The following is a 14,474-nucleotide window of genomic DNA, read 5'->3' as shown; positions in this document are numbered from 1 at the left end:
ACAGTCAGAGGTGTGTGCTGGGACAGACAGATATGAGCAGGGACAGACAGATATGAGCAGGGACAGACAGATGGGTGCAGGGACAGACACGCTCCTGTCCATGTGAAACCAAGCCCATCCCTGGGCACGAGCATCCTGATGACTCAGGACATTAATGTCACCCTTTTGTCCCCAGCAAGGTGGGAATGCAGCTCACCGATGCCACCACGGCCTAGGGGGGTGGTCTCAGTCCACTTGGGGGATTTTTTCCTGTCCCCTGTGAGGGGAAACACCAGGTAATGGGAGTCAGAGGTGCTGGGCAGAGCCGCAGTGGGGTCCTGAGTGTCTCGGTGGCAGATCTTGATTAAAATCATCATCGTGGTGTTGTCCCCTCCCACACAGTGAGCTGGTGTGAGTGCACAGCTCCAGACATGGCCCCCAGTCCTTGTTCCCCCCATCCTCTGCTCTCCCCATTCCCACCCCCTGCTCCCCTGCAGCTCCTGCTCTCCTTCATCCCCAGCTCCCACTCAATCCCTGCTTTCCCATATGGCCCCTGCTCTCCCCCATTCCCTGCTCTCCCCCACTCCCTGCTCTCCCCCATTCCCTGCTCTCTGCCATTCCCTGCTCCCTCCATCTCCTGCTCTCCCCTACCCCCTTCTCCCAATCATCCCTTGCTCTCCCCTATCCCCTTCTCCCAACCATCCCCTGCTCCTGCTCTCCCCCATTCCCTGCTCCCATCCATCCTGGTCCCTGCTCTCCCCCATTCCCTGTTCCCATTTATCCCCCAATCTCATTTATCTCCTGCTCTCCCCCATCCCCTGCTCTCCCCCATTCCCTGCTCCCATCCATCCTGGTCCCTGCTCTCTCCCCCAGTCCCCTGCTCTCCCCCAGCTCCCCCTTTCCCGTGTCGCTGCAACAAGAACAGCCACAAACAGTTAAAGAAAAAACCCAACAGAAAGGAACCAGGAGATGAAGTTACCAATCATCCCGCTCTCCTGCCAAGTGAGTTCACATCGGAGCCTCTTTCTTGGCCAGGATGAGGCGGCAAGGAAGAAAAATAGCTTTCCATGCAAAGTGGGGGAAGAAATGTACTTGGATTCCTCTGCAGAGCAACATCGCCCTGAAATCAATCTGTCCCAGCGCCCACAGCTCCTGTGCCCGCTGGCACCGGGACAGCCCATTCCGAGTGACAGGGCTGAAATGGAGTCAATGAAAACACCCTGCGAGCCGGGCGGCTTGGGATTGATGCTGCCCAGGAAGGGATTTTAATGGTGGCCAGATTGCCGGCGTTCAGGGTTTATAACGCACTCGGGATCAAATGTCCTGATATTTCAAATCCCTTCCTGGGGGCTTGTTTTATAAAGGAAAACAACAAACCTTAAACCGAGAAATAATAAATCACAGCACCTCTGCAGCCCTTTCCCAGCAGCCCCACATGGATCCTGCCGAGCCGCAGAATTCCTGCCTGTTCCAACTGGGATGGAGCAGTGCTGGGACTGGGAAAGTGGTGCTGGGACTGGGAAAGCAGTGCTGGGACTGGGAAAGCAGTGCTGGGACTGGGAAGGAGCAGTGCTGGACTGGGAGAGCAGTGCTGGGACTGGGAAAGCAGTGTGGGGACTGGGAAGGAGCAGTGCTGGACTGGGAGAGCAGTGCTGGGATTGGGAAAGCAGTGTGGGGACTGGGAAGGAGCAGTGCTGGACTGGGAGAGCAGTGCTGGGACTGGGAGAGCAGTGCTGGGACTGGAGAGCAGTACTGGGACTGGGAGAGCAGTGCGGGGACTGGGAAGGAGCAGTGCTGGACTGGGAAGGAGCAGTGCTGGACTGGGAAAGAGCAATGCTGAACTGGGAAGGAGCAGTCCAAGACTAGGAAGGCGCAGTGCTGAACTGGGAAGGAGCAGTGCTGAACTGGGAGAGAGGTGTTGGGACTGGAAAGGAGCAGTGCTGAACTGGGAAGGAGCAGTGCTGAACTGGGAGAGAGGTGTTGGGACTGGGAAGGAGCAGTGCTGAACTGGGAAGGAGCAGTGCTGAACTGGGAGAGAGGTGTTGGGACTAGGAAGGAGCAGTGCTGAACTGGGAGAGAGGTGTTGGGACTGGGAAGGAGCAGTGCTGAACTGGGAAGGAGCAGCACCAGTGCTGGGATGGAGCAGTGCCGGCCCCAGCCACCTGCCAGCACAACAAATTCATTCCCTGGCTTCACCAAGCTCCTGGTTCTGCCCGTGCAAAAAGCCACAGAAAAGGGGAAAAAGAAACCGAAAGAGCATGAGGAGGGGAGGGGAAGGGGAAGGAAAGGGAGAGGGGAGCCACCCCAGGAGCCACAGAGCAGCCCAGTGCTCCCCAGTATTTTTCCACAGTCCAAGCAAAGGACTCCTGCCTTCCCCCGAAGGCAGGTGACACCCGAAAGCCGAGCGTCACCCGATCCCAGCGCACCGGAGACGGGGATTTAACGCCGCTGTCAACGCCGGCGTGGAGGCCGAGAGGTGACCGGCACAAGCTTGGGCTGCTGCCAGCTAAAGGTGGCCTCCTAAGGATAGTCCTGGCCTCTGTGCCTGCTCTAGGGAGGTGTTCCCACCTCCTGGTGTCACCTCTGGGGGACAGGGACATGAATTTGATGGAAGGAGGCACAAATCCCACCACAGCTTTTTCTCTCCCTGTCCTGGCCCTGGGTCGGTGGCTGAGCAATGAGGATTGCTCAAGGATGTGATCCCTGACAAACGGCCCCAGGACGGGGTACAAGGCCAGCAGGATAAGCTTGGAGAGCTGGGGGAGCTGGGGGAGCAGCGGGCTCCGGCCAGGACATGGGAAGCAGCAGCACAAGAGCCCAGCAACAGATTTTAATTATTATTTTTTAGTGCTCTGTTTTGGCTCTGAAATTCCTTGGAAGCCCAGCTCCAAACAAACAAGGACATTGTCTGGGGAAACACGCGGAGGCTGGAATCTGCTTGAGAAAACCCACGGGATCACAAAGTCCTCGGAGGTCAAGGATCTGCCACGGAGCACAGAGGGTCCAAGGGGAGCAGTGACAGCCCCGCCCCGGTCCCCAGCTGTCCCCTGCCCCATGCCAGAGGGGTTCAGGGCTGACAGGGGGTTCACAGTGAACCCCCCTGTGCCATCCCGATGCTCCAAGGGGTCGCAGCAGCCTCGGCACAGGCACGTGCCTCTGTCCTTGAGCACGAGCGGGCGCGCGGTGCCTGCCAGGATCCTCCCGGACAGGAACACTGCTAGATTGTCACACGGAGCGGAGGAGAGGGACAGAGGGATGGGAGGAAGGATAAGACAAGTTCCCCTTGTTACAATTCAGTGCTGGCAGGAAGGACGAGCCCTTCCCGTGCCATCGCTGGTGCCTCATCCTCGCCACGGGGCCGAGCACGGAGGGACACCGGGGCTGGCAGGACGGTGCCACTTCCAAGGTCCCTGTGGACACGGGGACAGCCTGGATCCTTGCCCAGTGAAGGACCACGTCATCCCACCTGTCCTGACCATTGGCACCAAGCTCCACATGTCCCCCAGAGGTTCCCCGAGCTCCCCCAGCCCACTCCGACTGATGGCAGAGAGAAATGATCCAATTCCAATGAGAATTGGAATTCTCTTTTGCAAGAGAAATGGACAGAAGGCTTCGTCAGCCTCGGATTTTTAGCCTGTCCCCAGAAAAAGACCTGGGGGTAGGGAACCAGCCAGCTTAGATCAACTGAGAAAATCAGTGCCTGTGACAAATATCCACGGGCAGCGAGGTGGGAGCCGAGGGGGCGGCGCCGCGGGAAGCGCTGCGGCTCCGGAGCCTGCGGAGAGCAAAAGGCTTTGGGAGCACAAGGACCAGGCGAACAGCAAAGCTCCGGGGACAGCGGGTCGTGCCAAGGGCTGTTAACAGCCTTCATTTAACACATCTCCCACAGCACAAGTGGCAGGAATCTCCACAGGAACGGAGCGGGACAGGGAGGCAGGGAAGTGACCGGAGCCAGGCTGTGGCACCGCATATCCCAGGCATCCTCCGGCAGCTGGAGCTGCTGCTCTCCAGCCCCTCAGCATCAATCTCCCCCCGTCAGATGCCAGCTCAAGCCCCATTAGCAGCAGGCACCAGAGAGGTCCTGTTCCTGCTGGGAGCAGATAATGCCATAAAGAAGCAAATAAAGAGGGAAACCACTAATTGGATTCATGGGTCTCGCCAGTGTCCTGCGGCAGAGTGACATTATCTCTTCATCCCGACCCCCAGCACCTGACTCAGCGCTGAGGGAATTCACTCCTCCACTTCCTTTGTGCTGATGAACCAGCCTCACCCTGAGGGAGCCTTCGGAGAGGGACACCCAAAGCAGAGACCCCCAAAATCCCACAGACCCCCTCCTAAATCCCAGGAGAGGGAAGCCGAGCCCTGTCCTGCCTGACTCCACGCTATCGCCTCTGAGAGCAAAGGGTGAGGCCTCTCCCTAAAAATACACCCTGCCCTAAAAATACACACGGTGAGCTGAAATTAACTGTGCACACACACCCTCGGCAGCGCCCACAGCCTGCCCAGCCCTGCCACACGCAGCCCCCAGGACCCTCAGAACCCCCGGGACCCCAGCTCACACCCCACTGCCCTCGGCAGGGAATCGCCCTGGGCTCCAGAATCCACCCGGGACCTTCACTCGCTTGCAGAGATCTGCTCCTCCAAGTTCATCCAATTTGCTGGATGAGCCATTGCTCGTCATCCAACAGCGTGGCCGGTGGGATAAGGGGATCCCTCTCGCTTCAGGCCCCCCTGGAAGCCTCCTCAATTTCAGGAGGCAAGAGACACCCCCGGGGGAATGACACCAGGGAGGCAAAACCTGACAGAGACCCACCGCAAACCCCAGATGCTCCAATTCCACCCCGACCAGTTGGTCTGTGGTGTCAAGGGATAAAACCAGTGACAGGAGGGGTGTCCCACATCCCGGCTCTCCAGCTTTCCATGGGGGGACCCCACCAGCCCCACTGCTCTGCACAGGTAGGGAAGGTGCTGGAAGCCCACAGGGACCCCTCTTGGGCCTGACTCAGAGAGCACTGAAATACCAGCCAGTAACTCTTGCTCCCATTCTGACTGCGGAACTGGGACCAGCAAGCCCAAAGAGGACACGGAGCTGTAACCGCACTCGTTCTGGCCACGGAGCCACCAGCAGAAGGAAACTGCCACCAGCCACTCACACCATGACTCACGTGGCACCCACAGAGGCACCTCTGGGTTGGGAGTTTGTTCTTAGTCACTTTTTGGGGTGGGACCGAAGGACGCAAGAACTGCCATCCCAAAACCTGCTGCACAGGCAGCAGCCCCGCTCCTCCCTGTACCCCTTTCCCTCATACCTGCACACCAAGAAACCACTAAACTTGCTAGAAATAACAATAAAAGGTAAGGGAATGACCTGGCCCTGCAGGAAGCTGCCTCCTTCCCAATTTCACCCACCATGTTCCGGGGACAGTGGGGCGGTGGCGAGGAATTGGGGATGGGGGAGCAGGATGGGGGTCCCGAGGGGAGCGGGCACTCACGGTGAAGGCTCAGGGAGATGTTGATGGACCGTTCTTCCACGAAGCCCTTCAGGTTGGGGATCTTGGCACACTTGAGGATGGTCTGCGAGGCGCTGTCGCCCACGTGCACCCAGCACACCGTGTCCTCCACGTAGTTGAAGTCCATGGCTGTGGTCTGCTTGGCGCTGGTGGGGGTGATGTTGGGCACGGGGGCTCCGCTCAGGTACGTGGCCAGGATGTTCTGGGAGTTGGCAATGAGCAGCACTGGAGGGCGATCCACGGGCTCTGCGGGCAAGGAGGGGACAAGGGGGTCAGGGTAGAGATGAATGCCATGGCTGTAACCCCAGGGAAGAGCCCAATGCAGAGAGCCCAGGGCAGGGCTGCAGAGCTGCCCCAAAGCACCACGCTCCCCCCTGCCCAGGCTCTCACCGTTCTTGGCTTTGCAGGATCTGTTGTCCGGCTGCAGGAGATACCCCTCGACACAGCTGCATGTGTAGGAGCCCTCTGTGTTGGTGCATGTCTGGCTGCATGTCCCGTACACGGTGCATTCGTCAAAGTCTGGGAAAGACAGGAAAAAACCCGAGGTTTGGACCAGAAAACACTCCTCCTTCGCTGAAAAGGGAATGTGGATCCCACCTTTCTCCAAGGTGGAGCTGGAGCTGGAGAGGAGGGGAGGATCCCTGAGCCAAAGGGACCCTCACACCAGCTTCCAGAAGAATTGAAGGGACCTTCACATCAGCCTCCAAGGAATCCAAGGGATTCCTTCCAAGGCCACGCCACGACAGGCCAGGCAGCCCCTGGTTCCCCGCTCCAGCATCAGCTGCAGCAGGACAACCCCTGCCCGGCCACTGAGCCTCCCTCCAGCTCTGCACCTTCATTCCCACTCCAACCCCCTCCAATGTCCAGCTCTCAAACCCCTGGCTTGGCTGCTCTTTCTTTGGGCAGATGAAAGCCATGCATCCCCCAGAGCTCCGTGCCAGAGCCAGGAACGGTCCCTGCCACCACGTGAAAGGGATGGAGCCAGCACAGTCTCCCACTTCGAGATTTGTTTCCATCACACCGATGCCATCAATCCTTGCTGTGACCCTCTCCTATTTTTCCCATCCTCTCCAAGCCAGGGACACCAGGAACATGTGCCAGTCCCTGACCCCGCACACAAAGACAAAGCTTTTTCCTTATTCCCAGTATTCCTCACTCAGGCTTTTGGGAGCCGCATCCTCAGCGGAGGGACTCCCATCTCATCCCATCCCATCCCATCCCATCCCATGGATCCCATCCCATCCCATCCCATCCCATCCCATCCCATGGATCCCATCCCATGGATCCCATCCCATGGATCCCATCCCATCCCATGGATCCCATCCCACAGATCCCATCCCATCCTGTGGATCCCATCCCATGGATCCCATCCCATGGATCCCATCCCATCCCATCCCATGGATCCCATCCCATGGATCCCATCCCATCCTGTGGATCCCATCCCATGGATCCCATCCCATGGATCCCATCCCATCCCATCCCATCCCATGGATCCCATCCCATCCCATGGATCCCATCCCATCCCATGGATCCCATCCCATGGATCCCATCCCATCCCATCCCATCCCATCCCATGGATCCCATCCCATGGATCCCATCCCACCTGCCCTGTGTTGACTCAAGGTCTGCCCAGCCCCTTCCCCCCCTGAGCCAAGCCCTGGCTGCCAGACGGTGGCATTGGCCACATCCCCAAGGACTCACGGTCACCAGCATGGAGTGAGGGCTGTGCCCACCCCAGACCCACCTCTGCAGCTCCTCCGGTCCTCGGCCAGCTGGAAGGAGTGGTTGCAGTAGCAGACGGGGCCGGCCAGCGTCGGTGCACAGTGGTGCTGGCAGCCCAGCGCCGAGCAGTTGGCCAGTTGTTCTGCGGGGACAGGGAAGGTGGAAGAGAGAGGATGTCAACCAGGGAGGAACAGGACGGACATCAAGGACCCAGGGTGGGGTGAGCAGGACCACCAGATACCCCAATGGGAACTCCATGCTGCTCCCACCTCCCCAGTGGGGAGAGAAGGACTGAGCCCCTCACCAGAGGGAGGGAGGACGTGTGGGATCCATGGCTGCTCCACGGAGGGGGGGTCTGAGCAGCCCCCACCGTGCCCAGGGCTGCTGATTCCATGCCACTTCCAGAAGTGGCCGAGACCCAGCACTCCTTTTGCAGGGGAGTGGCATGGGATGCAGCTCCAGGGCATCCTGGGGGATGTGGATGCACCAGAGCTCCCCTCCTGTCCAACCTGGTCACTGGAGTGCTCAGAGAGGACAATGGGGGGGTTCAGCACGGGAGCTCCGCTGGCACTGCCACCCCCAGGATGGCTGCAAGGGCAGCAGAGTCCCCAACTCCCTGAGGGGAGAGGGATGGGGGAAGCAGTGGTCCAGCAGCTGGAGCGTCAACAGGGGTTGGGGTGACAATTCAGGGTGATGGCTCAGGGTGACAGCTTGAGGTGATGGCTCGGGGTGATTGCTTGGTGTGACAGCTCGGGGTGACAGCTCAGGGTCATTGTTTGGGGTGACAGCTTGGGGTGACAGCTCAGGGTCATTGTTTGGGGTGACAGCTCGGGGTGACAGGGTGATTGTTTGGGTTGACAGCTCGGGGTGACAGCTCACCTGCCCAAGCCTGGGGCAGTGGCAGGCTGGGACTCGGAAGCAGCTGCGAGGAAATGGAGGAAATGCCTCCCTGGGGCGGCACCGGCTGTGGGCAAGGGGGACTCGGCATCCGGCTCAAGCACCACCGAGGGCTGGCGGCCCCAGCGTGCCCAAACCTGTGAGCACCAGGTGCCCAAAGCCCCGAGCAGCTGCCCCAACACGGCTCACGTGGCTCACGTGCTGCCCGGCCGTGAAAAATCAGATCCCACTTAAGTAACGAGAGCTGCTACTCAAATATTAATTCCCAGCTCAGGCACAGCTGCAGGAGCTGCCCCGGGCTGCTACCATGAGATTTGGGCAGTGGAGAGGAGCTGAGTCCCAGCAGGGAGCCCTTTGGGGCCAGGGGTGCTGGTGGAGTGGGGCAGGAGCCCCCCACCCCTGGCGGGGAAGGGTTGGGGAGCAAAGAGGCTCCGGAGCGCGGGGTCAGCCCAGGACACGCGTTTCTGAGCGATTAATCTGCGCAGCAGCACGCTGGTTTAGGGAGTTTTCCAGCAGGATTAGCCACGGGGACAAGCCAGGAGGGGGGACAAAGCTCCTGGAAATTAGGAAAAAACCACAGTGGTATCTCTTATCTGGACCAGAACCCCAGGCCTGGAGCTTTTAAACCCAGGAGACAATGCAGCTATTTCAGGGCTGCAGGCTCAGGAATGATGGGCATTTCGCTTCCAAGCGGCTCTGGATAATCTCTGGATCCGTGACTGTGCTGAGCTGAGTGTGGTGGGGCTCACACTCCACAGGAGAAACCAGGGGACCTCATCACTCCTGCCCTGTGGGGGAGAGCATCCCATGGGGCAGCCCCTCCTCTCCTGCAGCCCCCTGGCACCCCCAAACCTACCCCGGCAGTGCGGGCCCTCGTCGGAGCCGTCGAAGCAGTCGTGGAGCCCATTGCAGAGTTTGCTCATGTGGATGCACAGCTCGGTGCCCAGGCAGTTGTGCTCGTTGGGTTGGCAGCGGGACACTTTGCTCTGAGGACCTGCAAGGACACCAAAGGGTCAGCACAGGGACCGTGACCCCCCCCTCCCCCGGGTGCCAACACCCTCCTTGTCCCGAGGCCGTGGCACGGGCAGGTTCATGGGGGGGCCCCCTCCAAGCCCAGTACAAGGAGATTTAATCTCCATTATTAACTGGAAAAATTACAAAGGAAGCCAGGCTTTATTTTTAAGCTCCTCTGAAAAGAAGCAAGGCATGGAGACAAACAACAAACACACCATAAATCCATTAATGGCCTGAAACCCCAGGAAAAGCTCCTGCAACGTCCAGCACAGCTTCACCCCGTGCTGGAGGTGGCTGCAGGGGTGACAATGACCCCTGGCATGGCTCCTACAAATCCTGACCCCCTCCTTGGGGTCTCCTCCTCTCCCTGCCCCAAAGCCACGTTTCGGAGCTGAACAAGCAGCATTTCACTGGAGCCACCAACACATTTCTGCCCAGCCAAAACATCAAAATCCCATTTTTCAGGGGCTGTTCATGCCTCACCCTGCCCTCAGCAGGGCTGGCAGCGGGACGGTGGCAGAAATAGCCTGGTGGATCCCCTCGGGCCCCCAGTGAGCAGCGAGAAGGGCACAGCACACAGCGCGTGTCCAGGCACGGTCCCGTTTTAGCCCAGTCACCTTCACCGGAGGCTCCGACAGCGGAGTTTGCCCTAAATAAGCTCCAGCTCTCCTTGGAGGGGAGCGTTACATCACAGCCAGAGCTCCGTGTGCCGGCACATCCTCGTCCCGGACACCACCGAGGGACACTGGAGGTGATCCCACCGTGACCCTTGGGCCCCCGGAGGGGGATAAAAGCCCTCGGCAGCACATGGAGCTGTGGGACAGGGACCACAAAGCCCAGGGTTTGTGAACCCCCCGAGCACTGGAGCCCCACACCAAGCAGGGTCCTCAATCCATCCAAAGCCAAAATTTCCCTCTGTCCGTCCTGGGCAGTCACACCCATTCTTGCTCAAGGGATGCCAGAAAAACGGGAATCTAACAGGCTCCAGGTGCCAGATCACTGCCTGGCGTCTCAGACACATGCCAGTATGCTCCCAGTGAGCCCACTGGCCTGGCACTGGGGCGATGAGATCCTCAAGGTTGCTCAGGACACCCAGGCTCTGTCACAGCCATCGGGGATTTGGGCTTCCCCTCTTTCCCAGCCCCAGGGCACCCAGCAGGTGATTCCTGGGATAATTTCTTACCGGGTGCCATCGCACAGATTTATCTTTTCACAGAGAGTGGGCCCCCAGTAATTGCAAATTATGGGTTAATTAAGTAACGTCGATATATGGACCAGAAGAATGAAGGGGCTGAAGTGAAGCGCTCAATTCATCAGCCGGAACTGCTCTGCCGTGTCCATTATTCCCTACAAAGAGCCTGGATCAAACCACTTATCCCAAACAGGGCAGGATTAATCCACAAGCCACTTTGTTTGCTTTTGACCGTGCTGGCGCTAATAAATGAGCCAATTTATTACATGTGACAAGCTTGTGGTACACCCCAAGGAGCCGAATTAGATAGGAATGTTTAACCTTGAAAAACCACTCAGGAAAAAAAAAAAAAAGGAAAGAAGAAAAGCCATTCTTCCTCCTGCAGTTGATTTGGCAACAGCCCAGGGAGACGCAGATGGGGGGAACACAATGAGGGAAGAGGCTGGAGGAGCAGGAGTGGGATGGTCGCACTTGTCCCGTCAGGATGGCAGCAGTGAGGGTCCTGGTGCTGCCTCTGGGTCACTCCTGAACTCATCAGGACCGTGCCAACAGCAGATCCAGCATGGCAAGACGAGGGATCCAAGGCCTCCTGAACCTTCGGATCAACGGATGGGCCAACCAGGCACTGGCCACAGCTGAGCCACGGCAAATTCCTTCCTCAGAGCCCCTCATCTTTGATTTCCAGCAGGACGAAGGCTCTTGTCCAAGTGTTTTCCTCCCAGGGAAGCTCCGTGGAGCAAAAAACTGACCGTGCAAGAATCGTGCGTGAGCCGCTCGCACCGAACGAGCAGCACTGGGGACAGGAAGGGAGCAGCCGATGCTCAGCAAAGCCAGGGAATACTTCAAAGGATTCCCCAGGGAGGAAAACCTGGCACGTGCCTGACGGCATTTCAAGAGGCTCTGGCAGGAGAACGTCAGTGCCACGCAAACGCTGTGGCACCGAAGGACTCTGGAGCGGCAGCGGGAGCTGCGCTCGCAGCCCGGCTCAAACACGGATTAAACGAGAGTAATAAAAGTCATTCTCTCCCTGCCAGGGAGATAAGGGGGATGAGAGGCTGCTGGAAGCCCCGGTGCCGGAGTGGCGTGAGAAAAGCTGGCCTGGCAATCCTGGAGATACCACGGGCCTGTGCTGACAGGTTGGGAGTGAGCCTGGGCAGGAGCAGGCGGGAGGCTCCGCTCATTCCCCGACCCGTGGCAAAGGCACAGATGTGCCCTGGCACCCCAATCGCCAAGTCCCAGGGGGCACAGCATCCCCCTGGCTCCCTTCCAGGGTCTAGGGGTGCAAAGTGGGAACTGGGGGAGGTGGGCAGAGCCCCTCAGGAAGGTCCAGCCGCTTCAGGTCCCCAGAGGTCAGCTGGGGAGGGAATTGCTCCCAAAGAACTCAGAGATTCCAAAGTTTGGGGTCTGTGGTGGTGATGGAAACACACGGACTCAGTCCCATACATGGTGGTGAGGAGAGAGGAGATGCCAGGCTTTGGTCTGTGCCTCTCAGAGGCTCCCACTTCCCTGTCCTGGAAGTGCCAAGCGCATTCTGAGGAGGGGCGCAGGGTCAGCAGGGGTCCCGTGTCCTCCAGGGATGAGCCCTCAGGGGGCTTTGATCAAACCCAAGAGCCTTCCAACATCCATGACCTCCACATGGATGGGACATGAGGTGCATCCACAGCACCAGAGGCTGCTCCTCACCAGCCCCAGGGAAGAGAGAGGAAGAAGGTGGAGAGGGAAGAGCACCCAAGGGTCCGTGCTCCGGTCACGTGTCCGTACGGACGGAGCGCGGACGCGCGCAGCAAGCGGAACACGCCAATCAGGACGGATTCCTTCCAGCCCCCAAGTCCTCCCGCTGTAATTTTCCAGCGCTGCTGATTGACTGGAGCCAGCCAGCCCATCCCAGCCCCCCATCTCTCCCACGGAGGGGCCTTTGCATCATTTTCCCTTAAGGAATAAACAAACCCGGAGCCGAACCAGAAACTGCTCTGGAGGAGACGGTTCTGCCGAGCACAGAGTGAAGTGGGAACCAGAGAGGGACAGCTGGGACAGAGGATGAGGGGATTCTGCTGGGCCCTGTGGTGGCTGTCCTGTGGCCCGGAATCCTGGGACATGGGGACAGGTGGTTCCTTGCTCCAGCCCAGCCGGAGCAGAGCTCCCGGCACAGCCGCCATCCCTGGTGTCACCCGGCTCTGACCCCTGTGCAGACACCCCCCACATTCCCACTCCTACCCCCATCTAACCCATCCCAGGTCCCTATTTCCTTCCAGAAAGACTCCACCACCCCACCTGGGGCAGGAGCACCTCCAGAGCTGCGGCCACCAGTGTCCGAGCGGCTCCAACAGCTCAGACCGGTGAACCCAACCCAGCATCCTAATCCCAAAACACATCTGGGACAGCGATGCCGCCTTCCCAGCTGCTCCCCAGGACTCCCAGAGATCTCCTTCCCTCACTCCCCACACCCAGGAATGCCGAGGCGCTGAGGACGGGGTGACACTGCCCCGGGGGAGCCGCTGCTCCTGACTCTTCCTTCCTCGTGCACGCCCATTTCGATGGGAACAAAAACAAACGAGTCATTCCCTGTTCCCAGGAGGCTGGTTTGGAACTATGGACGGATGGAGGGATGGATGGATAGATGGAGGGATGGAGGGATGGATGGATGGATGGAGGGATGGAGGGATGGATGGATGGAGGGATGGATGGACGGATGGAGGGATGGATGGAGGGATGGATGGACGGAGGGATGGATGGACGGAGGGATGGAGGGATGGATGGATGGAGGGATGGATGGACGGAGGGATGGAGGGATGGATGGAGGGATGGAGGGATGGAGGGATGGATGGAGGGAGGGATGGATGGAGGGATGGAGGGATGGATGGATGGATGGAAGGATGGATGGATGGAGGGAGGGATGGATGGATGGGTGGATGGAGGGAGGGATGGAGGGAGGGATGGATGGGTGGATGGAGGGATGGATGGAGGGAGGGATGGATGGAGGGATGGATGGAGGGAGGGATGGATGGAGGGATGGATGGATGGAGGGATGGATGGAGGGATGGAGGGATGGATGGATGGAGGGAGGGATGGATGGATGGAGGGATGGATGGATGGAGGGATGGATGGGGGATGGATGGATGGAGGAAGGGATGGATGGATGGAGGGATGGATGGAGGGATGGAGGGATGGAGGGATGGAGGGATGGATGGATGGACAGGCAGACGGATGGATTGATGGACGGACGGACAGATGGACGGACGGACGGAATGGACACCCCCCACCCGGAGGGGCTGCGGCGGGAGCTGAGGTAGAACGCTGATGGCCGCTCGGGGCTCTGGAACACGCGTAGAGCGATGGAGCACACCCAGAGGAAGAGGATTAGGAAGGAAAGGCATACATACATATCTCGGGAGATTCATCCGAGCCATCCGGACAATCCTTCTCCCCGTCACAGCGCCAGCCCTTAGATATGCACGTAATCTGATCTTTGCATGCAAACTGTTTGGGGCTACAAGTCTTCGGTGCTGGATGAGAAAAGAAATAACGATAATAAACAACATCAGTTTCTTCCCAAGGACAAGTTGTTTCGAAAGAAAAAATCAAATTTCAATTAAAGGCCGAGGTTGGTTCGGGGGGGTTTTTTTTTGGGGGGTGGGGAGAGGGTGGGGATGATTTCTTTCCTATGGCTTGGCGGAAGTTTGAGCCTGGCACCGGATCCATCAAGCCTGCCCCTAAGGAAAGGAGGAAATTTAAGCTGGAGCATTAATTACACCGGGAGAAAACAGGAGCCGGGCGCTGCGATGCGCTCACAGATTTTAAAGATCATTTAACTTGGATGAATTAGCTCCTGGGAGCCAGAGGCGCTTCGTTTTCCGTGCTAGGCAAGAGAAAAACAGAGCAAAAAACAAGAAAACTCAAATGAGAACAAATTAAAAAGTATTGCTTTTTTAAATCATGAGGACAGCAGCAGGATGGGGATCCATCCATCCCGTGTCCATGACCCCCAGGCAGCTCAGGGAAGGGTGACCCCACATCCCTCACTGGACACACAGGGAGGGAACGTGGACAGAGCAAAAAACAGCAGGAAAAGCCAAAATCCGGAGGTTGGGGAGGGAGAGAGGTTGGGAAGAGCCTCCTGCCCATGTCCTGGGGGGGTCACTGAAATGGGAGGGACATTGCAC

General features: G+C 58.6%; 1 protein-coding gene across 6 annotated transcripts in view; it reads right to left on the bottom strand.

The window, feature by feature from the left end:
• LRP1 (LDL receptor related protein 1) overlaps nt 1–14,474 on the bottom strand; it is a 78,683-nt gene that overhangs the window by 49,383 nt on the left and 14,826 nt on the right. For all 6 annotated transcript variants that reach the window (XR_004237046.1, XM_032093858.1, XM_032093859.1 and 3 more), the window contains exons 2-6: nt 13,695–13,817; nt 8,965–9,102; nt 7,234–7,353; nt 5,880–6,008; nt 5,472–5,735 (exon numbers count right to left, since the gene is read on the bottom strand). Coding sequence is in view for 5 of the 6 variants with exons in the window: in XM_032093858.1 (XP_031949749.1) it covers nt 5,472–5,735; nt 5,880–6,008; nt 7,234–7,353; nt 8,965–9,102; nt 13,695–13,817 (774 nt within the window). In the remaining variant the exon portion in view is untranslated. The remainder of the gene's footprint in view (nt 1–5,471; nt 5,736–5,879; nt 6,009–7,233; nt 7,354–8,964; nt 9,103–13,694; nt 13,818–14,474) is intronic.

Source organism: Corvus moneduloides, chromosome 30 (assembly GCF_009650955.1).
Source record: "Corvus moneduloides isolate bCorMon1 chromosome 30, bCorMon1.pri, whole genome shotgun sequence".
Lineage (NCBI taxonomy): Eukaryota > Metazoa > Chordata > Aves > Passeriformes > Corvidae > Corvus > Corvus moneduloides.
The sequence above is the reverse complement of the archived record's forward strand: the minus strand, read 5'-3'. Positions and strand labels throughout refer to the sequence as shown.